The sequence below is a fragment of the Lagenorhynchus albirostris genome, chromosome 1, assembly GCF_949774975.1.
Source record: "Lagenorhynchus albirostris chromosome 1, mLagAlb1.1, whole genome shotgun sequence".
Taxonomy (NCBI): domain Eukaryota; kingdom Metazoa; phylum Chordata; class Mammalia; order Artiodactyla; family Delphinidae; genus Lagenorhynchus; species Lagenorhynchus albirostris.
Window position 1 is genome coordinate 156,401,854 of NC_083095.1, and position 26,899 is coordinate 156,428,752.

The following is a 26,899-nucleotide window of genomic DNA, read 5'->3' on the forward strand; positions in this document are numbered from 1 at the left end:
GCCATTAGTAAAGCAATATATTTCTCTCTTCTGAATTTTGTTTTCCTATTCAGACCTAGTGCATTAAGCTTGAACAAGAAAGCAGAATGCAAGATAACTTTGACATTAAGCTACATAAATAAATATTACTTGAAGTTATATGTTTATACAGCAAAGGAAATTTATAAAATATTATTCATGTCCACCTATATTATGCTATAAAATGATTGAGTACGTTTCATGAACTTTACCTATAGGTGCATTTATAAATAACCAAATGAAATAATAAGTGATTTCTAAGCACTTTACATAATTGATTAATTTAACGTTTACAATAGTTCTCTGAAATAGGTCCATTATTGTTTCCATTTTAAAGATGAGGAAACTTAGGTTACAGAGAAATTAAGCACCTTCTCCAAGTTCTTACATTTAGTAAAGTTTGAAGCCAAATTTTGAATCTGTGGCTCCAGGAGCACCATCTCAAAGCCCAGGGTGCATTGCCTCCCAAAACACGCATGTGTCGAGGGCCATTCGTGTTACCTGGACTTAATTTTCCCTGTGTAACTGCGCGTATGGAAGATTGTCGTTATCTTGACTCGTGTCCCTCCTCAGCTCAGGTGCCCTTGTCAGCTCTCCAGGACACTGATGGCTCCTGGCGACTGTCCTGTGTGGGCATGGAGACCCTGTCGCTCCCTCGCCTCCCGTTTCATTGCCACTCCCGTTGCGCGTTTTGCTCTTCCTCAGCTCCGCTTAGGAGTGTTGTGCTTTTAAGGCACTTCATTTCCTGTCCCGGGTGTTGCCATTTCGTTCACTAGATGGAATTTGGGCAGAACTCAGCTGTGCTTCCTTGTGACAGTTTATCTGGGACCTTTTACGTCTCAGGACATGAAAGGAGAGCTGTGTTTAAGAAGCTGCCCAGATGTTTTCATTTTCCATTCTTACATTAAAAGCAGGTTTCTCATTTCTCTCCGATGGATGTTCCTGTGTATCCATGCTGGCAGGAGTGTATACAAGTGCTTCTGTTCTTCCCCAAACCCTGTCCTTTAATTATTTTATCCACACCTTGTTTTTCTTCAACTTTTCTCCTCATTATGCTTCTTGAATTATTTAAGATATGTTTGTAATGGCATCCTTGATTACCGATATGGGCGTTTTTTTATTTACACATGTTCTACAGCATTTTGGTTAATGGTGCAGACACAGAGAGCCCTGGGAATGAATATCTGTGTGGAGTTTCTGTTGTTGTACAGATCTGGGTAAGGAGCCTGCAGGTCACACCCCTAACACTGGCAAGGCTGACCTCCTACTGCTGTCATTATTTCTAGGCACGAGGACTGGACTTGTCCCGCGTGCGGACCTGTGTAGTGGTGGCAGAAGAACGGCCCCGAATAGCACTCACCCAGTCATTCTCAAAACTGTTTAAAGACCTGGGCCTCCATCCACGGGCCGTTAGCACCTCGTTTGGCTGTAGAGTGAACCTGGCGATTTGCTTGCAGGTGAGTTTCCTTGATGCCCGTAAGTGCGTGAGTCAGAGAGTGACTTTTAAAGACAGGCATACAGCGCAACACTGCTCAACATAATTTCCCCTGCTGATGCTTACCCACATTTTGAAGGTATCTTTCAGTCAAATGCATGTGGTTGGTATACACTTCTTGTTTGTTTGTTTTGTTTTGTTTTGTTTTTAATTATACTCTGCATTTGTCAGTAACCATTATTCATAACTAGCATTCACAGGCTTATTCTGTCCTGGGGCATTTTAAGTTTCGTAACACGAGTAGCAGTTTGTCAAGACCTGTGAAGGCAGGCTCTTTAAAGATGAGATACTAAACAAATGTTTCATTGTGGCAAGAAATCCTGTCTCTTGAAGTACTTAGTCTCTTGTATGCAGACAGTAACTTCTGTAGGAAGAATTCCAGGACATTAAGCAGATTCATGAATTTGCGGCTGGGGTGACGTTGAGGTATATACTTTTTGCTGCATTTCTAAGGCAGAGCTGTAAGTGAGGCTGCCCTCGTAAGATAGCCTTGCATTATATGTGGCAAAAAAAAAAAAAAATGCTTATTTTCTTTCTTTCTCTTCATTAGCCCACTTCAGACCATCTTCACTATTCCTTTCTGTCTCTGAACTCTTAACATGAGATCTAGTCCATGAAGGAAGGGAAAGTCCTATGGGAATCTGTTCCCAGTGCCCTTTGGGCAGCCTCATCCAAAACAAGCCAGCCCAGGGCTCAGCTGCAGGCTTTGTTCCTGGAACATATTAAGAGGACAAGAACTTTGCTCACAGCAGGTGCTGGAGTGCAGGACAGTGGACACAAGCTGGCTCCTGATCTCGCCTCCCTGCCCACCCACTGTCTCTCCCATTTACGACCCAGAGATGCTGCTTACAGTTCCCCTTGGGAGACCTCGGGAAGCTCCTGGTCAGCTCTGTCCCGGCCAGTGCTCTCAGTATCTGGACTCAGCGTGGACTTTGGAGAGGAAGGACTCTCCCCATGTGGCCAGTCTGCTGAGCTCGCTTCAGAAAAATTAGCTACAGGAAGGTGTTCTGATTTTCATTGGTGTTCCTTTGCTTCTGTCTTCCTTCTCTTTGAATTAGCTCCATTTCTAAAAATTTATAACTACCAGGGTCTTCTCAAGAGTCAGTTGAACCTTGTTCTATGATTGAAATTAATTCCCTTTTCTAAGAGGTAATCTGAAGAATTGGATTTATCTTGCCAAACTAGTTCTTTAAATATTGAAGTTTTCTCTTCCTATTCACCTTGATCTGTTCTGCTTAAATGTTTCTAGCCATCTGTTCCATGAGGAGAAATGAGAAATACAGAAATCCACTTCTTAAATAAATTCAGCCATAGGATAATGTAATGCTTCCCTTCTCCTGCAGGTAGTGGGGAAAAAAATCAGGGATCCATGAGAGACAGGCTCTTGGCCACAATATTTCTTCTTCTTTCTCTCTCTCTCAGAATGTTGGCAGATGAAGGGGAGAAGGGCATAGAATAGATCCCATATTAACATAATATCACTTAGCACTTGTCCACTTCATACAGGCAACAAAGCAAGTTCTACTACACTTTATTATACAGAATTAAAACTTTGTAGATACTAGAAATAGAGCACTTATGGTTATTTACCTTTTTATTTTTCATTTATTTCTGTCTACTTGATCCAAAATGTTTTAAGAAGTTTTATAGGGAAGCAGTAGATCAAGTAGGGAAAGTACAATACACTAAAAATAATAGAAAAGATAGAGGTGACAGAAAATAAGGGTAAGAAGCCGAGAATGAAGTTGGCACACAGGTGTTCGCCACCTCTGTGGCCTAAAACATGAGCTCCATCATTCCTGTGTCCTTAGCACCTAGAACCGTACCTGGTGCTTTGTAAATATTTAATAAATATGTGTTGTAAGAATGTTGGATAAATTAAGTTCTGTACTCCTAATAAAAAGAATAAATATTCTTTTTCTAGAAAACAGTTCCGTCAGTATGACCCCCACATCAGAGCTGACATCCCCAGTCACGGGTCAGGGTGCTGTTCTGGAATGTTGACAGCACCTTTAAGTGTTTTTGTCCATTTTAAGTTTTTCTACTTGGGTGCTTTATTCTCAACTAATTTTCAGCCAGTTTTTCTTTTTCTGAATGGTCCGTATTAGAAAATAGCTGAAAATATCAGTGTGTCTGATAGTAGAGATAAATCAAATAAATTAATACTAAGGAATGCAGACTCTCTGTCCTTGCCAACCCCGTGGCCAGGTGTGCGTCGGGATTACGGAGTTCTCCGGCATTGGGGAGGCAGGAGCCAGCAGGCTGCGAGCAGAACCCCATAACCGCACACATGGTGTCTCTCGGTGACGCTCCATCCTGTGAGTAGCTCGTGTCAGCCTAAGTGAGAGTTTACTCAGATAAGTGCAAGACACGGTTCTGGCCCTCATGGAACCAGATGGACAGTAAACACAGATGATTTTTTCAGTAAGTGAGTAAAATATTCTTAGTAAAGATAAAATAAGAAGGAAAAGGAGACACACGAGGCAATTTTAGGAGGGGTAGCCAAGAAAGACCTCTCTATGAGGTGACATTTCAACCAAGTGCCCTCTGAGGTGAACATACAAAAATTTGGGCAAGGCAGCATCAAGTGCAGAAGACTTGAGGCAGGGCTGGTCAGTGGAAATGTTTGTTTTCTATTAATTTTTGCAGAAATTAAAAAATATGTGATTATGGTCCCAAGCAAACAGAGCAGGCATAGCTTGAGGTCTGAGGGCAGAAATCCCATGTCTCTTGTTCCCATTGTGTTTCTACAGGGCCTGACACATAATAAATGCCTAATAAAGATGTTAAATATACTAAAACTGAATTTTTAAGAATGTTTAGACAAAGAAATGAGGAAAACAACCTGAAAAGTTATGAATTTTTTTATAGATTAAGTATTTTTACAAAAGAATATTTATTTTAGGAAACAAAATCAGAAAATACAGACTAGCCAATAAATAACATTCATAAGTCATACCCAGAGATAATCACCATTACTCCCTTGATGTAAAAAAAATTTAAAAAATGCTAAGATAGTTCCTAAATTCCAAACCCGTCCTAAATGTTTAGAGACATTGAGAAGTTTACACCATTTTCCTTATGGAACACCAGGATTACCAATATATGTGAAATCAGTTAGTGGGCATATTTGTTTTCAGTTGATTTGTTGTTGTTTGAGGACATGTTTTCTCACCTGGATCGCCTGTCGTCCTTCCTCAGGGCCCTTGACTGGACCCTGAGTGCTCAGGTAGAGGGCAGCCCTGCAGGAGGAGGGCAGGTCTCCATCTCCACGAGGTACGTGGGTAGGGACGCGAAGGACGCTGTCCAGACGAGGAATGGAGCCTCACCCGAACCATGTGGGGTTTACAAGCTGCTCTCGCTGGGGACCACAATTTTAGTGTCTGTGGGTCCCCTTCCAGAAGTGCCCCCTGGCCTTGGGGAGGCTGGGCTGTGCAGCGGGCAGGGTGCTGTGACTGCAGAATGAGACGCATCTCATGCGTGAGGTTCTGAACTTACGTGAGATAAATCAGGGCTTGTGTTTACTTCATCAATGGCACGCCGACCAATCCAGCCTGAGCATCTCTCTCCCCTTTGTACAGTTTGACGCTAAATGACATTCTCTACCGTAGAGTCTTTCATGCTTTTACTTCCTGATGCCACAACTCAGGCTGTTCTCTGCCTGAAATGGGCTTCCACCTTCTTCATGCGGCAAAAGCCTGCTTCTCTTTCCAGGTGTCATGTTTTGATTCCTCCAGCTAGAAATACTTTCCTTCCTCTGAATTCCCATGGCAGGTCATCCCTCCCACTTAATGTTGTCTGCCATAGTTCACAGTTATGTACATAAACAACTTCTGTCCCCCTGCTCTGTGAAAAACTGTCTTAGAGAACCCAGTACACAGCTCACATAGTCACACAGTCACTTCCTGAGACTGAATTTTGTGAAAGTACTGGGTGTCGACTCCTCTGACTGCAAATATGCTTCACATTTGAGAAATTCAGCGTGTTTTTTATTAGCCTCAAGCCTCCTGAGGGAAGTAAGTACATAGCAGTCCTGAAATTTCTCTGTAATGAACTCATGTGAATCTTCATCAGGTAAAAACTCACAGCATGATTTGTAAGTTATCATGAAATGAAGTGAAATGAAATGAAATGAAACTCAAAAGTTTGCTGCTCTTCAGGCTTCTAGCAGCATTTTCATCTCAAACAGTAGCTCCAGGGCCTGCACCTTCAGAAAAAAGACTTCATGCCCAAAAAAGAAAACAAAAAATTCTCTCACAAGTGTGTCACACCACTCAATTCCAGGCAGCATCTGGCTAGAGCTTCCTACAACTCACAGAGAGCAAGCTCGGTCGTTTCGTTTTAAGAGGAGAGAAACTGAGGCTCAGAGAAGTTAAGTGAGCTTTCCTGACAAAGCAGGGAAATAAAAACAGCTGCCGGAAACAGAACTGGCATTGCTACTGACTGTGTCATCTAAACAGAGCAACATGTTAAAGAAATCTCACATTTTGCAGTTTTGTCAGGTGCCAATTCCATGTTGTGGTTTATTATGCAAGTGAAATAAGCCTTGTAAACTGTTTACAAAACTGAACTGTATACAGGCAGGATATCCTGCCTTCGGTTTTTGACTGTTTTCCTGGAACATTTTAAATCAGACCCCCTATTTCCGTGTGACCTAAATCAAACAGCTCAGAAGACGTGCATCTGTGTGCTAGATGCTGTTCTTCAGTCTGTTGTCACCAGGGGGTGGGGAGGCGGGGGGCGGCGTGTACTAGGAACAGAGTCAGGGCCACCACAGAGGGACTCCGCAGTGCCTGCTTTCATGGGCTGTGACATGAAACCCTAGTTTCTTGTAATAGAGAAAATCATGAAAATTGACAAATACATCATTGTCAAGTATGCAAATGAGCAATTAAAAAATTTTACATATGAGGCAATCGCAAAAGTAGAATAACAGAAAACTGAGACAGTCATAATTTCTGTGATGCTGTTGTTTCGGCTTCTGTATCTTAGAAACCGAGTGACTTGTTTACCCATTTATCATTTTAAGGCAGGAATCGACACATTAATTATTTTGAAATTGTCCTTTTGACATAGTTCAATGGCAAAAGAATGGACTCATAAAATTCAGTGTGGATGACTGGTTTTACATGACTCTGATTTCTGCAGAGTATTTTAGACTCTGCAGAAGAAAGAAATTTAGAAGTATGAGCCATTTGTTATACTTAGGAATGACATTTCCCAGAATCTTTAGCTGTAAAAATGACTTTAAAACACTTTTGATTTATTGAACTTATGACAAAAGTGGGCATTAGAGAGATCAAATTATGACTTGTGAGATTGGCTTTAACATAAATTTCCTTAGTTCTGTTAGGAAGTGCCACTGGCTTATTAACCTGCATCAACAGAGATGTTGTGCTTCATCCACAATTACTCTTTTCAAAAGTATAAGCTGAAAGGTCTTTGGATGTATTAGATTTAGAAATTTAGTTCTTGGTAACAAAAATTAGCATCCTCCTCACCAGCTGAAGAAGGGAGGGGAAATGAGGTCTTCTGCTTTCCAAAAGAAATCTCAATTTTTGTTTTATTAGGAAAAAACTTTTAAGCCACTTTAAACAGAAACTTTGATCTTTATTATATAGAAAAATAACGATTAATTTATCTGAGGAAAGCTTTATTATAAATAGCTGTGTGGAATTAACTCAGTATTTACAGTTATGGTCTTAAATCTTGAAACCTTAAGGTCTTAAATCTTGAAACTCACACAATGAAAGAGAAATACAGCCACCCTGATGATGAGAAGTAGAGTCATTGATTGTTAAAAGAAAAAAAAAGTGGAAGGCTCAGGGTGACATAGATCTTAAGTAATTCTCAAGATAAAATTAATAGTTATAATAAGACTCATTCATTTGAGCCCCCAATTCATTTTCTCCCAACACTGCTTTTAGATGAGGGAAGTGAACATAAGTGAGGTGCCTCTGGGGTTTTCCCATGCTCCAGGGAATTTGTCACATCCACAGAACTTCCACATCCTCTCCTGCTGATGTATGTTGTCCCAGATAATGAAAATTAACATTTGAGGTCATGGGACCTGTATTCTCAATTACCCGTATATCAGTCAGGGTTCTAATTTGTGGGCAGCAGAAACCTTTGGTAACTTAAAAGGAACTTATTAAAATGTCGCTGGGTGGTGTCGCAGACGTGTCCGCCGCCAAGGGCAAGAACATTTGTGCTCCCTCTTGCTGTGAATAGGTGCAGCTACCTGGCAGGCTGGCTTCCAGGAAAGCTGAGCAGGAGAGTGGCAGATGTTTTTAGTTACTACAGAGGGACAGAGGCTTTGTATCCAACCAGGTTCCAAAAGTGGAGGACTTGCCCAAATACAGAAAGAGTTCTGATGCCTGATGACCAAAAAAGGAGCGACCAAAGGCTACATTCATCCCATTCTTACCCATCACCCCTCCCCCACAAAACCCCACCACAATGCAGTTTTCACTCTTGCAACCAATACCATACCCTTCCTCTGTCCCGAAGAGACAACTGTGGCCAGGTCCAGGGTTTCCAGCTGGTGGCCCTTCCGTCACTGATTCTCTGTAAGCCATAGACTCGATTGTCAAGTTCACCACCACCATCAGATGTCTGATGTGTGCTGGGCATGGGGGCACCGCATGGAATAGAGAATCAGTGCTGGAACTGCCGTAGCCAAGCACGTCTCTCCATCTGAACATTCAGGGGCTTCAGAAATAACCACATGAGGAGTTCGGGGTCCTAGTAGACTGTGATGTTGAACCCACAAGCTTCTCAATCAGATGTTCCCTCTGGTTTGGGTTGTCTCACTGTGTTTTCACGTTGGTCTGTGGATCAACGGTCCCCAAGACAAGCCTTTGGGGCACTTTTTCTTGCCAGAGAGTGAAGAACTGGGCCTGCAGTCTGTGGTCTCTTCTCAGGGACCTTCAGCTCTGTAGCTCAAGGCAGAAACAGATACTGTTTAAATGAATGGGTGAGGCTGTGTTCCTGGAAAACTTTGCAAAAACAGGGGTTTGCTGACCCCTGTGAAAGAGTTTAATTACCATTTTGCCAAGGTATGGCATGGACATCTGCAGAGTCCAGCCTGGCAGATGAGCTGGATTTTCTCTGCCCTTTGGCTTTTACCAAACCAACTAATCAATTTCATATCCCTGTTTCCCTGACAACCACTGCTGATACCAGTTTATAAATCAATGTGCTTAATGCTAACCACAATTTTAGCAAAAAATACATTCATTAAAAAGGATTCTGGACTTCCCTTTTTTTCCCTTAGATACTGAATATATCTGTAGTTCCCTGCTGGACTTCCATTTTTGATTAGGATGTATAAGTCACAAGAGACTTGTTCCAGCCCTAACTATTGAAACCATCTGGTTAATACACAAAATCATAGCTTTTAAAATTCAGCAGAGAGCCAAGATTCAGAGAAATCTAAATGAACTAAATCTTTCAGAGAGAAGAGACCTACAATTGTTTTCACCCCTTACAGGGGAGCAGGAACCAGCCAAACTTTTTTGAGAATGTTAACAGTAGTAAATAGCTTGGCAAGAGGATGAGAATCCCAGGGACCCCCAGCCCATACATACCCCCCACCAACTCCCCACAGACCTCACCTACTCCAGAGGGCAGTATGCAAAAGCCAGGAACAGAGCAGGAGCTGAGGGAATCCAGCTGCAGTTCTGTGGGCCTCTGGTGAGTTAAAGCAACAGGTCTCTGAAGTCTGAGGAGGGGCCCTGGAAGTGAAAAAATTTCCTCAGTGAGTGGAAAGCAGAGGTCCTGAGGGCTGGAAGGAGAGCAGAAAAGCTGAGAGCCCCTCTCTGGAGAGCCTCAGATCATCTGGTGTACCACCCTTGCACTCCAAAGACGGAGGTGGGATAGGGAGGCCAAGCACATCTCTCTCAGGCCCCCAGGGCCTTCCCCAAGTGCAGATCTTGCCTTCCAAAGGCTAGGGGTTGGGCAGCAGAATGGAGAGGAAAGAGAAGCAGCCAGTCGTGCAAAAAGCTGGCAGCCAAGCTATGAAGCAGAAAGAGATCTCCCACAGTTTGGAAAGCAAGTCTCTAAGCTATAAAGCATAAAGAGGTATCCAGAATCTTACTAGTGCTCAGATCCAAAGTCCTGATTATGCTCACAGGTATGGGAAGCCAGCATGAATGAAATCTAACGTTGCCACAAATCCCAGACCAAGCTCACTCAGACACACAAACTAGTGGGCTGACAGGAGAGAGTGTGCCCTTTTCTGGGGGTAAATGTTTTTACTTCAGTCTCCACTGTGCTTTTAAACACAATGTTTGCTTTACAATCAAAATCAAAAAGACGTGCAACGAAGAAAGAAAATAGGATACATGGCCATGAAAGGACACGGTCAATAGAGTCAGTAGAATAGACATGTTGGATTTATCAGAGACTTTAAAATAGCTATGATAAATATGTTAAAGAATCTAGTTGGAAAGGTATACACCTTGCATGGAGAAATGAGGAATATCACAGAAAGATAGAAACCACAAAACAGAGCCAAATGGAAATGCTAGAAATGAAAACTACAGTCTTAAAAATTCCTCATGGTTTAATAGCAGACTGAATGCAGCAGGGAAAGGGTCAGTGAGTGAACTTGAAATCCAGTCAATAGAAATTATCCAGACTGAAACGCAAGAGGAACAGGAATGAAAATAAAATGGGATAGCCTCTGAGATCTGTGGAATAGCAGGTTGTCTAACATGCATGTAATAGGAGTCCCAGAAGGAGGGGGTGAGAGAAAATGGGACAGAAGAACAATTTAAAGACCCAGCGGCCAAAACTGATGAGAGATATCAACACACAGATTCAAGAATCTCAGTGAACGCCAAGCACAGTAGCTTAAAAAAACACACCTACACACATCATCACCAAAGTGCTGAAAGCCAACAGCAGAGACATTCTTAAAGCAGCTGCAAAATAAAGATGTATTATGTAAGGGGGACAATAATAAAAATGATGCTGAACTCTCATCAGATACAGGGGAAGCCAGAACACAGTGGGATGAGTGACTGGCAAGGTCAAATTTACAGTGTTTGACATCCTATAAAAAATTATCAGGCAGGGACTTCCCTGGCGGTCCAGTGGTTAAGACTCTGCACTTCCACAGCAGGGGGCATGGGTTCAATCCCTGGTCGGTGAACTAATATCCCATATGCCACACAGTGCAACCAAAAAATATATATATTACCAGGCATACCAAGAAGCAGGTACAGATCCACAATGAGGAGAAATATTAGTCAATCAAAACTGAACCATACTGACACAGATGTTGAATTTATAGACAAGGACACTAAGTTATTTTAACTGTATTCCACATATTCAGAAAGTTAAGAAAAGACATGGAAAGTTTAAAAAGAAAAATAAGTTGAACTTCTAGAAATGTAAACTATAATATGTGAGATGAAAAATACACTGGATGGAATCAATGGCAGAAGAAAAGATTAGTGAACTTGAACAGATAGAAACTTTCCAAAATGAAACGTGAAAAAAGTATTTTTTAATGGAAAGTGCATCAGTGAAATCGGGGGAAACTTCAAGGGATTTAGTATACATATAATAGGAGTTCCCATGAAAGAGGAAAAAGAAGAGTACGGTCTAGAAAAAAATACATGAAGAAATATATCAAATTTGAAGGAACTATAAACCCACAAATCCCACTGCTCTAATGTAACGTGAAGGAAACTGCTTAACTAAATTGCCCAAAACCAATGATACAGGGAAAAGCAGATGAAAAAAATCAAGTTACAGAGGAACAGTGATGAGAATGACATCAGACTTCTTATCAGAAATGTAAGCAAAGAGACAGTGGAAAACAGCTTTTAAATACTAAAAGAAAAATACTGTCAACCTAGAATTTCATAGTAGTCAATGGAAATATCTTTCAAGAGCAAACTTGAAATAAAAACTTTTTAGCCATACAAAAGCTGAGAATCAACTACTAGCAGGCCCACAGAGCAAGAAATATTAAAGGAAATCCTTTAGGCAGAAGGGAAATGATACCAGTTTGAAATCTGGGTCTATACAAAAGAATGAATAATGCTGGAAATGGCAAGTGCATAGGTAAACATATAAGATTTTTTTCTTATTGAGTCTCTTTAGAAGGTAATTGCCTTTACAAAACTTGTAATATACTGTAGGGTTTATATCATCTATAAAAGTCAACTGGTGACAGCAACTGCCCAGAGTTTGGGAGGGAAAAATGGAAGTATACTATCATAAGGTTCTTCCAACATGTGAATTGGTGTAATATCGCTTGAAGGTAGACTGGAATATTAAAGATGTATGCTATAAGCCATAAAGTAACCACTAGAATTAGAAAAACAAAGAGTTGTAGCTAATAAGCCAACAGAGGAGAGAGAGTGGATCTATAAAAGAAGGCAGAGAAAAAGTGGGGGGATAGATGGGATGAATTATAAACAACAAAAAATAGATTTAAACATAATCACATCAGTAATAAATATAAATCCTCTACCACTTCATTTAAGTTGCAGAGATCATGAGGTTGGAGTTTTAAAAAGCAAGACCCAGTTATATGTAGCCTAAAACAAACATGGTTTAAAAATAAAGACACAAATAGATTAAAGGTATAAGCATGGAAAAGTTGCACCATACTAGTGCTTATCAAAAGAAAGCTGAAATCTCAGTTAAAATAGTGAAAACATCATTATTAAAACACAGATCCGCTAGGAGGACCAAAGAATGTGCCTTGGGGTCATGCAGGCAGAAACACTAGTTCAGGGGGGAAGAGCCCACTGATGAGCCACTTTGCTGTGCCCATACCCTGCTGGAATCCAGTCCTGCAGAGCTGCCTCCTGTGCCCCCAGTTATGGGAAACTCCCTCAACTCCTCAAACACCAGCACAGTAGATATGCCCAGTATCAGTACTCTGGAACTGTGTCTTTATATCACGTTTCTGCTTAGAATCTGCTACTTAAGCTTAAGGAGTTATGTGCTAATACTAGATTGTACTAATGCTATAGTATGTGAGTTGCTGAATAGAAAAGTACCACTCAGCCGAGGTGTTCAGATAAGTACTGGGTTGAATTGGCTGTGCTGTGTTTGGGATGTGAGTCTGTATATCTACAGCTGAGATTTAAATGTAACTCATTTGTTCAATAAGTGCTTGATACCTAACTGATACACTTTTATGACAATAAGAAAAAATGATTTTTACTGTATGTCCATGTGTAACTTTTTATTATACAACTGAACATTAAAGTTAATCCTCTTTTCTGATTAATATAACTTGCAATTTCAAACATGTTTCGACTTCATTTCTGATAAACTTTGGTTGGAATAGATAGCTTTGCTTTCTTGCTGGTCCCTTCTGGAAGTATTCCGTTATCTTTAAATACTTAGGAGCATACTCCTTAGTTAAAGGAACGCCAGCTTGCATTCTTTGGCAAAGTAAAGATTTTGTTAAATATGCACTCCCTACTATTTATCTTGAAATCTCAGAGTTTTCTACCTTAGAGTTTTTGAAACTTGGAAACACCTGTACATTAACTGTTTGTTCACGTCTCCCTCATTAGTCAGTAGACCAATTTTGCTCCAGATGTTATCTCCTCCACGCATTTACAAGATAGGAAACTTGTTCCCAGTCATGTGTATTTTTCTTCTGAGATACTACTTTGAGTCATTATTTTTAAAAATTGTGAATTAGAATAATTTAGAGAGAGAACATGGACTTAGTTTTGTTCCAATTAATGTTTGGGATTCAAAGAATCATTAGAGAAATTATTTAAATTATTGCATTCAGCTTGAAGAGGAGACCCAGTGAAAGTCGTGTGTGCCTTCCAGGTGCACACACCTTTCCTGGCCCTCTTCTCTTTCCTGGAGTCCTGCCTCAGTTTTCTAAAAATAGAGATGCTGAGAGAAAGCAGTAGCCATGGTTACCACAGTGAAGGAAGTCTCAGAGAGAAGGATGGAATCGTAATTTTTAAATCTGGAACCATTGCTTTTTTTTTTTTAAAATAGACTTGCCTCCAAGTTGCGTGATGATAGTTTTTCAGTCTGGCCTTGTTTATTCACAAATTGCAGCCTCAGGAAACCTAGTGAAGAGCTCCTTCTTTGCTGCTGCTGCTGTTGTCTCTGGAGCCCACCTAGTGACTGTGATGATGGGGTCAGGACCGCACCCAAGGGAGAACTTGGCCCTGTTCTAGTTTTCTAGAAGTGTTTGGGAAAGACACCGGGTCAGCCAGGGAATACACAACATCAGAGAAGTTTGCCCACGTTGCTTTCTGGAGTCTTTCCCCCGTGGGTATAGATGCTTTAACAGGGGTAGAGGTGGGCACCAAAACCGTGGAAGACAAGAGAGAAATGAAGGCAGCGTCTCTGAGGACAGAGCTGAGGGTGAAGCAGGGTGCTCACTGGGGGGGGTCCCTCCCCACACCGCTGAGCTAGACCACCTAGGAGCCCAAGGTTTGATTCACGCATCACTCGTACTCTGACCTCTTTTCTTGTCCTAATCTTGTAGGTGAGTAGGGCTAGACACCCTGATTTTAGATCCACAAACTTCCAGGCTCCCCTTCATTGTTGTAGTAAGAAACTTGAAACTATTTCAATGAGGAACACTTGACAGATTTGGCCAATAAAATTCATACTCCCCACTTTCTCAGAAAAGAAAAGAAACTAGAGAAAGGTACCATAAAATCAAAACCCACTGACCATATGTATTAAAAGCAATTACTCAGGTCCACCCTCCCGTGGCTAGTCATCTGTTACTCTCCTCTGTTGCTCTGTGGATATGTGGACATCTTTTTAGATTTTTTTTAACCTTTAATGGTACAGTGATTGATTTTAACGACTTCCATATTTGACATTGTTTTTGATCTTCTTTTTACTTTGTTCCCTGCTTTTTGCATTTTCCTCCCCACCCCTCTCTCTTCTTCATCCCACTTTTATTGTTGGGTTGTTTGTTTATGTGTCTGTGTGTGTCCTGGATTTTCGGTGTCTGTTGGTCTGGTGTCCTCACCTCTCCTCTGCTCCCACCTCCTGCTGCTGTAGCCCCACCGGCTGTGGAAGCTGGCTGAGAAGGTAGGGATTTCCCGCTCATCCACACCAGTGCCTGCTAACCACCACCGTCTCGTCAGCTCCCAGCAGTGGGCAGACTAGGAGTTGAGTGCAGAGATGGGCTGGGCTTCTAGACCCGTGGTCAGGAGGGCTGACGGCCAGCGCGGTGTCACTTCTCAGATCTTGTCAGACGTCTCGCGTTTGTGACAAACGCTGTGCCTCCATTTATACCATCAGTTTGGGGTCATCTCCGTTTTATTTCATTTTCCACTTCTAGTGTTTTCTGATTTGTTTGTTTTTAATTGGCCTCTTATGGTTATGTGCTTTGCATTACTCAGACCACAAACCGCTTCTCCACTCAGCGCTGGTCTGTAACACAGCTCCCCCAAGCAGTCACAGATCAGCGAGGGCGCCGTGGCCACACGGCAGTGCAGCTCCTCCTCCAGGCTGATTGCATGTGCTTTCTCTGTGGGGAGGATTATCGGGGGGTCCAGTATGGTACAACAGAGGTGTCTTTATTTTTATCTTTTTCTTATATTGAAACGTGCCTTTGGTATAAGATTAAGATTCTCTCGTGAGGAATTTTAGTGTAGTTCTTCAAATAAATTCTGAGAGGCTCCCTTATTTTTTGGCAGATTTTTCTTAGGTTCTGTCTTTTTCTACCCAAGGTATTGCATTACTTTCCCGAGAAATGTATGTAGAATTTTGGTTTGTAATGCAGCTTTAATGCCATTGCTCTTACATGAGCAGAGATCACTGTTCAGAAGTCAACTCAGCATATATTTTGAAGAGATTTATGATGCCAAGATAAGGTTTCTGGACCCTGTGGTAAATGAATAGTTCAGAACACAGGGTGCTGCCCAGATGACCAGTGGTAAACACACAACCTCCCTGACTTATGTCTTGGGCAGAAATGGCCTCCCGCATTGGAGGAAAACCAAGGCACAATTAGAACTAGAAGGAACAAGGTCATTATCTTTTATCTCTTCTTCCTTAATCTGTCAGCTCACGTCACGTGTTCTGCTTCAATATCTTGAGCCCTAAAAATACACCTTTTGGGATGCATGTGGTGAAAATCTCTCAGCCAATGATGCTTCACATCCTCAGCGACCTGCTTTTGCCAAAATGCTGCCTCTGTAGTTTCAGCCTTCTTTTATTTGGCAAGATGCCCCTTTTCTTTCTAATTTTCATAAATGTGATTGACAGTCAAGCTGTGTGAAAGTCCAGTATTATCTTAATAAGATGTTCCTTTCGGAGTTGGGTTATCAGTTGAGAGGTGTGGCTTTAGTGCTTTTGGGTCTTGTTCAGACTTTACCATAGAAATGCTCCCTAGCCAGTAGGAAGCACAGACCCAGCTCCTCCAAAGCAAACTCGTGTTAACCTCACTGTGTCCTTGCTTGCAGGGGACCTCGGGGCCCGATCCGACCACCGTCTACGTGGACATGAGAGCTCTGAGACACGACAGGTATTGTGATTTTTGTCTTCTTGGTGCCTGGCGTGCAGGGTTCCTTCTAGAAGGAGTACAGAATCATCTGCTTCAAACAAGGTGGTTCATTGAGCGAGCTTTCACAGCTCTCCACATTTACTGCGTGAGGTACCCAGTGAGCAACCAAATTCTTGTTTTCAGACACAAATGACAACGGTTGGCCCAGAGCCGTTGCAACCAGAGTTGCTGTTTCTCACAGTCTGCCCAGAAGACTTGATCCTTTACTTGAACACTCTAGTCAGGCACCATTGTGCACCTGATAAAATATCAACACTGCCCACATTTCTTTACATGAATTGAAAATTTGTGTCAAGGCTTTTCCATGAAAAACTAAAGTATAAGCCAGGTGACCTTTCTGTGCAGCTTCCTAAGCAGCCTTGAGCAAGAACGAAAGGGGGTGTTGCTAGTGAGTGCTTGTGAGTTCACCTTGAGGGAGGGAAGGTGGAGACAAGATGAGGAATCTTCAGCAGAACTTCTGCTCCCAAAGGGGTCCCTCCTGACATGCGTGAGGGGGAAGAGAGAATTCTATCATTTTCCTATAGACTTCCCCACTGATTAGGTCATTTCTTTGGGGTAGTTGTGGAGATGCCCATTTACTGATGCTTCTATGACGTGTTAATAGTCAGCGTGAACTCTAGTAGAAGGTGTCCTTTTGTAAATTACTAGAGGTGCTTGTGGACGCGTTGTGAGGGCCAGATACTGTGCTGCTATCTGCGTGTCCTCACGTGGTGCCTACTGACGTGTGCACTGTGCTCACAACACCTGGGAGAGCAGGAGCCCCCAGCCTGGCCTGGCTGAGCGTGTTCTTCCATGATACTGAGTCCTGTGTGTGAGTGAGTGTGTCAGGGGCAGAGCTGCAGGGGCTGAGAAGGGGCCAGGTGTGCCATGCAGGCTCAAGTATCCTGGGGAATGCCAGCCCCCACTCACACCAGGGGTTCCCAGCCGGGTGCTTGTACCCCCAGTGGACGAGTTGCCATGTCTTATTAACATAATCTGGGGAGTGTTACTGCTGGTATGTGGGGGGGGCAGAGGCCAGGGATGCAGCCAGACATCCTATAGTGCTCAAGACAGACTCCTGCCGCACAGCAAATGACCAGCATGGCAGCAGTGCCGAGACTAAGAAACGCTGCATCCACCTAAACACATCACACTTAGAGGTGCTTCCCGGCCCTTGTAGCCCTCATTTTAGACCCTGCTATTCACAGGGAATCACAGGCTACAGCCCATCTGGTGGCAGAGAGAACCACTGGCCCACCAGAGCATACCGGCCCACTAGAGCAGAGCTCCATCCAGAACATTTTCAAAATGCAGACACTTAGCTCTGAAGAGATTAAGTAACAGTGTTTCAGGGGCATAAATTCCAAATACAACTTCTGGGCTTTAAAAAGAAATCTATTTTACTCCCTATAAAAATCATTTGAAAAAAACTTTATAACTTCAGAAGGTGAAAAACAGCTCATCAAAGAATCGCCGTTTGAGTAATATTTATGCAGTTCTGTCTGTGACCTGGCCCTCAAAACACATGAAGATCAAATTTGTAAGACCATTTAGATAAAAACTGCTGATCTTTGGGGCCTGAGAGGGTAGGTTACAGTCTCAGACGGACTTACTCACAAGAATAGTAATCAGGAAAGGACAGTTGGTCCCATTGTGTGTTACAAATCTCCCGGAGTACCACGGATGGTTGGGAGTGGGGTTCAGGGAGTTTTCTTTCCTGGAAAAGGAAAGAAATCTAGAAACTCCTGTCTGACAGCTTTGTGACCTACCTTCTTAACTATCTCCAGTGTGGCAGATCTTCCTATTGAGAAAAGTTGTGATTTAGGAAAAGTGAAATTGGAACCCGTACGATGTATCATGGTAAAGTAATAAAGGTCCAGTATCAGATTGATTTCACTGTTCTAGAAAGAGACAGGAGACCTGAGTCATAGTAGGAGTTTCTTTTCCTAATCTTTTGACCTTGGGAAGTCCGTATCCTTTTAAGTGACACTTCTGTTCTAATCTGTAAAATAATCTCTTATACATACATTTCCTGACTTGGTCATTCAAAACAGAAGGAAAAGTGCTTTGTGAACTGGAAATTGCTATGCAGTCATACGTTAGTGACACTGTCAGGAATGTCATCGACCTTTACAATTAAGGGTAGCATTGCTCAGTGTCAGAGGGATCCCACCCCCGCCCTGTCCAGGCCTCGTGAGAAAGCCTCAGAGTCGTCCCCGCCTCTGTCCCTGGAGCACTCTCCAGGCTCGCATTTCACATTCTCAGCTCTGTCCTGCGTCAGAGGACAGGCATGGCTGGGAGCTGAGGGGCTGTCAGACACCAGAAACACGTGCACTGGACTCGTCCCTTCCTCATCCTCATCAGGGTTTGGCTTAAGAAACCAAAGCAAAGTCCTGCCCTTGAACGTGGTGTTCTGCTGGTTTCTTTCCCCGGAGGCACCCTCTCGCAGTCACAGCAGGGAGCCTTGCTCCCTGGGCTGGCTTGGTGCTGCCACACGCAGCTCCTCCAGGCTGAGGTCCTGCCGCACGCCCGGGCTCATCGCCGCTCTCTCCTGATGGGCCCCTTCTGAAGGGGGCAGAAACCCAAATAGGTGTCTTACGTTAAGGAATAATTACCGTGTCCCTTCCTGGAAGGCACTCTCCTCCCCCTGCTGCCCAGGGACATGGGAGACTCGGCCCAGGGCCACCCCGGACGCAGGAACGCCGTACACGCTTCGTCCTGGCCGCCCAGTGCACGCCACTGAGCCCTGTCAGCTCCTCTTCCTGTGTGTCTGGGCTGGCCGCTGGGCAGTCCAGCACCCCCGTCCTCTTGACCTGCTCCGTCAGGATGTGCCCATGCTGGGCTCTTGTCCGTGGTTCTGAAGTGACCGGCTCCTGACAGCAGCTGTGGCGCTGCCAGCCCTCCTGTGGGGAAGGTGCTGTGGTTTCCTGATTGTGGCGCATCTCCAGAGCCACTGGGTTACAGTGTGTGGGCAGGCGCGGTCCCCGGAGGAGAGAGCCTCCCCTCCCCGTGGTGCCAGCCTGGGAAGGGCTCCTACTGAGTTTCCTGTATTTCTGTGAGTCACTCGCCCTCCCGTGTGTGCTGCCTGTGTGTGTAGCTCCCAGCTCTTTCAAAAGATACATCTCTGTCTCCTCCTGTAAGGGGTGGTTTTCTCTTTGCTCTGTGGATATTTTCAAGTGAAGGAACGGCCACCCATGTGGCATTTGCTGGCAGGACAGGACCACCCCTGAGTGATTCCAGCGCCCCCTTCCTGCTTGCCTGTGAATTGCTGACAGAGAGCACCGTTTCATACTGACCAGGGAAGAAATTCTTTGTTCTGTCCTTACGTTTGCCCTCCGTGCTTGCCCAAGGTCCCTGCCACCACTCAGCAGCCCAGCCAGGAGGCCGCAAGGAAGTTCTTAGCGGTAGGGTTTCCCACATTTCAGGTGACATACTCAGGTGACATCCCATTTGCCTGCCTTCCTCAGAGGCTTCAGCTCAGCAGGGAGGGTCAGGAGACAAGATAAACTCCTAAACTCCGAGAGCAGGGGAGGCCTGCTGGCCGGAGAGGCAGAGGCCGGCCAGTGTGTGTGGCCAGCAGTCCCACTGCTGAAGGAGGACCAGGCCATGGACTCCACTCCCCATGTTGGCGGGAACCTTGGGGTCTGAGAGGAGGAGAAGCACAATGTCTGGGCTCAAGTCGCAGGCCAGGGCACTTGCTCCCACTCTTGGCTCAAGTGGCCTGGTTCCATTCATGACACCAGGTGCCCCGCTCAGAAGTCATCCCTGTCATAGTGCCACGGCCAGAGCTACCTGAGTGGTGGCTGTGAGTGGACAAAGAGCAGAGCGTAGCTTATCCAGAACAGCCCTCATTTTCGGCAAAGGTTTTGCTCCCTTCCCTTGCCTGACGGTCTGGCCTTTGTAGGACACCCAGCCTACTCGCTGGCCAGCTGCCCTGCCCATAGCAGCAGCAAGACTAGGTGGGCTGAGCCAGCCACTACCTCGGCCCCTTTCTCTTTCATTCTTTCCCTCTTTCCTCACCCCTGCTTCTGCCCACTCATAATCTTCCCGGCCAATTGGGCCTCTTTCTTTATTGCTTTCTCCATCCGTAGCCAGTTGCCAATACCCACACTCCACAGTCGGCCAGCCAGCACTTGGACACAGGCTTCTTCACTTAACCTAACTGCTTAAATTGGCCTGATTTAGTTCAGTGTAACGGGCTGCAGCCTCCTGACCCAGCAGGCTATAAAAAGTTATCATTCCCAGCATTGATATTTCCTGCAAGCATCGCATCTGTCTGAAAGCTGCTACAGGTGAAGTTCCATGGATTCTTAGTGCTCTAATGGTAATTTTTAATTATAACCCACCCTAAATTAGCATAATGCTACCTGGGTCCTAGAAGAGTTTTAGTCCCTTTTAATTCTGTCTTAATGCAGCCAGTAGTTTATTTTTGAAGGATGGCATCGTTAAGCCTATTGGCGTACAGGCAGACCTCAGAGATTCTGTGGATTTGATTCCAGACCACCTCAGTAAAGGGAATATCACAATAAAGCAAGTCACACGACTTTTTTGGTTTCCCAATGCATATAAAAGTTATGTTTACACTATACTGTAGTCGATTAAGCGTGCAATAGCATTATGTCTGAAAAAAACAAAGTATACATACCTTAATTTTAAAATATTTTGTTGCTAAAAAATGCTCACCGTCATCTGAGCCTTCAGTGGGTTATAATCTTTTTGCTGGTGGAGGGTCTCCCCTCAGTGTGGCCGGCTGCTGACTGAACAGGGTGGTCCTTACTGAAGGTTGGGGCGGCTGTGGCAGTTTCTTAAAATAGGACAGCCAGGAAGTTCACCACTGACTCTTCAGGAAGGATTTCTCTGTAACACGCAATGCTGATGACAGCATTTTACCCACAGCGGAACTTCTTTCAAAACTTGGATCAGTCTTCTCCAACCCTGCCCCTGTTTTATCTACTAAGTTTATGCCATATTCTAAATCCTTTGTTGTCATTCCAACAATCTTCACAGAACCTTCACCAGGATAGATTCCATCTCAAGAAACCACTTTCTTTGCTCATCCATAAAGTAACTCTTCATCTGTCCAAGTTTTCTCATGAGATTGCAGAAATTCAGTCACATCTCAGGCTCCACTTCTAATTCTAGTTCTTTTGCTGTTTCTACCACATCTGCAGTTACTTCTTCCACTGAAGTCTTGAACCCCTCAAAGTCGTCCAGGAGGGTTGAAATCAACTTCTTCTGAACTCCTGTTAATGTTGATATTTTGACCTCTTCCCGTGAATCATGAATATTCTTAATGGCATCTAGAATAGTAAATCCTTTCCAGAAGGTTTTCAATTATCTTTGCCCAGATCCATCAAGGAAATCACTATCTATGGCAGCTATATAGCCTTATAAAATGTATTTCTTAAATAATAAGGATTAAAAGTCAAAATTAGTACTTGATCCAGGGACTGTAGAATGGATATCATGTTAGCAGACATGAAAGCATCCTGTATCTCATTGTCCACTTCCATCAGAGCCCTTGGGTGACCAGAAGCATTGTCAATGAGCAGTAGTATTTTGAAAGGAGTTTTTTTTTCCTGAGCACACCTCAACGGTGGGCTTAAAATATTCAGTAAACCATGTTGTAACCAGACGTGCTGTCACCCAGGCTTTGTTTTTCCATTTACAGAGCACAGGCACAGGCAGAGTAGATTTAGCATAATTCTTACAGGCCTTAGGATCTTCAGAATGGTAGATGACCACTGGCTCAACTTCAAGTCACCAGGTGTTGTAGCCCCTAACAAGAGTCATCCTGTCCTTTGAAGCTTTGAAGCCAGGCACTGTCCTCTCCTCTCTTGCTGTGAAAGTCCCAGATGGCATCTTCTTCCAATAGAAGGCTGTGCAATCTACATTGAAAACCGTTTTTTCGGTGGAGTCTCCTTCATGAATGATCTCAGCTGTAGATCTTCTGGATAACTTGCTGCAGCTTCTTCATCAGCACTTGCTGCTTCACCCTGTACTTTTGTGTAATGGAAAAGGCTGCTTTCCATAAACCTCATGAACCAACCTCTGCTAGCTTCTAACTTTCCTCTGCAGCTTCCTCACCTCTCTTAGCCTTCATAGAGTTCGAGAGAGTTAGGGCCTTGCTTTGGGTTAGGCTCTGGCTTAAGGAAATGTTGTGGCTATTTTGATCTTCTATCCAGACCACTAAAACTTCCTCCATATCAGCAATAAGGCTGCTTCATACGTTCACTTTTAATTTCCTTCAAGAACTTTGCCTTGGCATATACAACTTGGCTAACTATCTGGTGGTGCAAGAGGCCTCGCTTCCAGCCCATCTTAGCTTTAGACCTGCCTTCCTCACCAAGCTTAATCACTTCTACCGCTTCATTTAAAGTGAGAAATGCGTGACGTTTCCTTGAGAAGAATGTCACTTGAACACTGAGGCCATTGTAGGGTTATTAATTGGCCTAATCTCAGTATCATTGTGTCTCAGGGAATGAGGAGGAGGAGAAAGACGGGGAATGGCCAGTCAGTGGAGCAATCAGAACACACAGCATTTATTAAGTTCACCATTTTATAAGGGCAAATTCGTGGCACCCCAAAACAATTACAATAGTAACATCAAAGATCACAGATCACCATAATAAATGCAATAGTAATAATGAAAAAGTTTGAAATATTACAAGAATTACTACCATAATGTGACAGAGACATGAAGTGAGCAAACGCTGTTGGAAAAATGGCACCGATAGACTTGCTTGATGCAGGGTTGCCACAAACCTTCAATTTGTAAAAGAAAAAAGAACACAGTATCTGCGAAGTGCAGTAAAGCAAACAAAGTGCCATAAAAGGAGGTGTGCCCACATTCTGGAAGGCTTAAGTAGTATAAGATCTAGGTGGTTTTTCTTTGATAGCCCTCATCTCCTGCTGTCAGCGTCAGGGTCTTCCTAGAGACAAATACCGAAGCATGTGCTGGGTATCAAGTGATCCAGAATTGCTGCAGTGACTTCTTCCACTCATTACATCGTTGCTGCAGCTACTCAGGTACCTCCAGCCCTCCCAGGGTCTCCTCTGCTCCTTTTGTCTGCAGCCACACGAGACACCACACCAAAGGCTGGCTGGAAGGCAGGGCATCCTTTGCCTGAAAGTAAGAGCTTTTCAGCTGCTTTTCAGAGGCCTGCAGCCCCAGGATGCCTGCCGGCACGGGAGCCCTACCCACACCCCTCTCTGTCGGGACCTTGTCTGTCTGCCCTCCTCCTGCTCATGTTGTCATCCGCGCCCTGGACCCTCACTCTGGGCGACCGGAGCAGAGCCTGCGAAGGAGCCCCACCAAGCTGTGCCTCGCAGGGTCCTTCCTTCATTGCCCATCCCCCTTCAGCCACACTTATCAGTTATGGGGGCAGATCTGTGCTGGTACAAAGAATGGGTCGTGCTGGTGAATCTGACAATCCCGCGTTCCCTGGCCCCATCCTCCTGCTGACGCCCCCTTGTTCTGCGTCAGGCATCCCAGCAGGTTCCCCTTCACTCCGTTTTCCTTAAATAAAAGTTGCCTGTTGGTGGATGGTCAGTGTCACAGTCTCACAGTAACATGGAGAGATGTGAACCCAGTCACAGCATAGTTAAAATAACACAGCTGGGAAGGACTTAGCGAGCTCAGGTTGTGACTGGCACCAAGGTCCTCCACAGTTTTAAGATTAAATCACCAGTGAATAGTTTTTAAATGGAAAAGAGCTTCTTTTCTAAAAGGAGCTTTTGCTGTCTGAACTGGCCGATCCCCTCTCGGGTGCCTGTTTGAGGAGGTGGGTTCTGTGCAGCTGTGTCTGAGGCCCTGCCTGTGGTCTGCAGGGGCAGGGCCGTGAGTGTTTCAGGACCAGGCATCGCTGTCACAGGGGTGGCAGCTCATTGAGGAATGCAGTTTCATCCTTATACTTACCCTTTTCTGCAAGTGCTACGTCGACCCCCGGTTACTTTATTTTTTTTTTTTAATTTTTTTTTTTTTTCGGTACGTGGGCCTCTCACTGCTGTGGCCTCTCCCGTTGTGGAGCACAGGCTCCGGACGCGCAGGCTCAGCGGCCATGGCTCACGGGCCCAGCCACTCCGCGGCATGTGGGATCTTCCCGGACCGGGGCACGAACCCGTGTCCCCTGCATCGGCAGGCGGACTCTCAACCACTGCGCCACCAGGGAAGCCCCCCCGGTTACTTTAAATGCAGAATCGTTCCCAGTCATTTTTCGGGTTGGTAGGTGGGACTGCATCTCCGTTCTCCGTGGCCTGTGTGGTGGCCCTCGCCGTTTCCTCTCTACTATCGACTGCTTTTTCTTTGACTTCTAGACTATCTTTGCTTTGGGTAATGCTCATCAGCAGAGTTAATGTTCCCTATCAAACTGCCAGGCATTGACCAAGTGCTGGATGTGGAGGAAGGGAACCGCCGGTACAGAAAACACAGTAACACCTTCTGTTTCTCTTTGTAGAGTCCGTTTAGTAGAAAGAGGATCTCCTCATAGTTTGCCCCTAATGGAATCAGGAAAAGTAAGTATTGAAGGAAGGCATATGCATGTCCATATAAACACGAGTCTCAGTTTATGGGCTTTGAAAATTCAAGAAATAGATGGTAGATTTTTTTTTTTCCAAAAAAGTTTTCTTGAATGTAGTGTATCAGGACTGGTTTTGGCCATGAGCACAGAAACTCAAAATGACAGTGTTTTAAATGAATTAGGTTTTTTTCTCATGTAGAGGAAACCACCAGGGACCGTGGCATCTTATGTCTTGGCCTCCGCCCACAAGGGTGCCTCAGGGTCTAGAGTGGTTTTTCCAGCTCCAGCCTTCCTTTGCACATTCCAGCCAGAGGAGGAGAAGCAGAAAAAGGAGGAGGCCAAAGGTGCAGACTGTAAGGACAGCTCCTCAGCTGCCTCACTCACACTTATGTATCACTGGGCATTGTCACCCACAGCTGAAAGGCAGGTTGGCAGCACTACATTGGTTTTGAATGACTACGGGCCTGGCTGACAATCGGGGCTTGTTTACTGTGGAGCTGGACAAAGAATGGTTATCAGGGGACAGCTAGTCGTTCCTGCAACGGTGGTTATCTTGTTTATAGAACTAAATGCAAGAAACTTATTTAAACGTAATTGAAGATTTTTTTTTCTTTTTTGGCTCCAGTCGTCAGATCTCTTCTCCATTTAACATAATTCTAAAAGCATATTGTTTTTGGACCTTTTACAGTCTGTGTCTACATGATTGCCCATTAGAATTCTTGGTACTAATTTGGCTCTAAGGTGGGACACGGCGCTACCCACCCACCCAAGTCGGTCTGGCGGGCCGTTTGTCAGACGTGTTCGAGGAGCGTTCACCACAGATGTGTTGCCTTATCTCAACCGCACAGTGTTAATTAGCTGAACTGAGACGGGTTCTGTTCTAAATTTCCAGAATCAGGTTTTGCTTCATTACGTGGTTTCAGTGGAATGTGGAGCATTTCTGAGCTAAACGTCCATTAAGAAGGAGGTGCTTCCTATCGACATTGTACTAGAAGATGTTTACCAGCAGGAAAAGGGGGCGGTGTGGTGGAGGAGAGGGGCAGAGCCGCAGGCGCGGTGTCCTCGTGGCTCGGCAGACGCGTGGGTGGTGACGGCCGTCTCTTCTGGACACCACAGAGCAGCTCTACTAAATCCTATTTTGCAAGCATTGAGCCTGTTAAATTATATCATGTATCATGTTTTTGTTCAAATTCTTGATTTTAGGATCACTTTAACACAGGCTCTGTCACTGTAATAATTACAATGAAATGTAATTGTTTTGCTGTAATTATAGGATGCTGTGGTATATAATTTTGATTTAAAGCCATTCACTTTCTAAACCATTTTAATCAGGAAAATAGGCACATGGCATGAAAGCAAGGTCAAGGTTGATTGTGCAGTATCTACCTGTCTGTCCGCTGATGAGACTCTTCTTTCCAACATAGATACTTCCAGGGGTTCGGATCATAATTGCCAATCCAGAAACAAAAGGACCGTTGGGAGACTCACACCTGGGTGAGGTGAGTTCTGGGGACTCACACCTGGGTGAGGTGAGGTACAGGGTGTCCATGAAAGTTCAGGATTACAAAGTAGGATTTCCTTAAGGGAGTATCATAGATTCTCTTCAAAAGTTTAGAAAAGAGGAAACTTCATGTGAGTGGACTGAGTTTCCTTGTTTCCCAGCCCTTGGTTTGTCTTCCACGTGCCTGCTGCTTTCACAGCAGGGAAGTCCTTCATCAGGAACACGGTGGAGAACGTGCAGAGGGACTCTTGCGAACCCCAGAATCGTAACAGCACCAACAACCGTGGCAGGCAGGCTGGGGGCACGACAGGTGTTTATCTGGGTCAGAAAGTCACTTCCGCTCCCTTGTGTTGACCATGAACCTGGCCAGTGACTCCCCACCTGCCGCCTCATCCTGCGCGCTGTTGGCTGCGTGTGGCTGCAGGAGACCCTTCCTGGGCCGTCATCCCCGCAGCTTGCCCTGCTCGGCTGGCCAGGTGTGCCCGCCTCTGCCTTACACTGTCCTTCTCTCTCCCTGATGGACTTGTTTCTTCTGACATGTCTGCCTCCCCTCCCCACCCCACCCCCGTTTTCCTCTCCAAGGCCAAGCCCACAGTGACCCTGTCCTGCCCTCTAGGACCCTCTTGCAGGTGCCGCCCACTGTTCGGTCAGCCCCCCCCCTTCCTCTGACCCGTTCTGGCCACACACAAAAGGCTGCCACAGCTGGCACCCAACAGCACACCAGCCCCGCCACTCTCCTGGAGTGGTGCCCTGGGCACATGTGTGTACCTCGTAAAGGGGTGAATAGTGATGAGGCGTGAGTCCTAACCACTGCTCACTCCCCAAACCCTTTTTCGTCTTGGACGGTTTTTTGG

At 44.6% G+C, this 26,899-nt stretch overlaps 1 protein-coding gene across 4 annotated transcripts in view; it reads left to right on the forward strand.

Annotated features, from left to right (window-relative positions):
- Positions 1 to 26,899, forward strand: part of DIP2C (disco interacting protein 2 homolog C) — a 360,331-nt gene that overhangs the window by 325,162 nt on the left and 8,270 nt on the right. For 2 of the 4 annotated variants that reach the window (XM_060156549.1, XM_060156568.1), the window contains 5 exons: positions 1,305 to 1,475; positions 14,537 to 14,566; positions 15,946 to 16,007; positions 24,482 to 24,539; positions 25,969 to 26,043. In XM_060156549.1, coding sequence (XP_060012532.1) covers positions 1,305 to 1,475; positions 14,537 to 14,566; positions 15,946 to 16,007; positions 24,482 to 24,539; positions 25,969 to 26,043 — 396 coding nt within the window. The remainder of the gene's footprint in view (positions 1 to 1,304; positions 1,476 to 14,536; positions 14,567 to 15,945; positions 16,008 to 24,481; positions 24,540 to 25,968; positions 26,044 to 26,899) is intronic. The other 2 variants (XM_060156558.1, XM_060156578.1) reach the window with 1 other exon arrangement.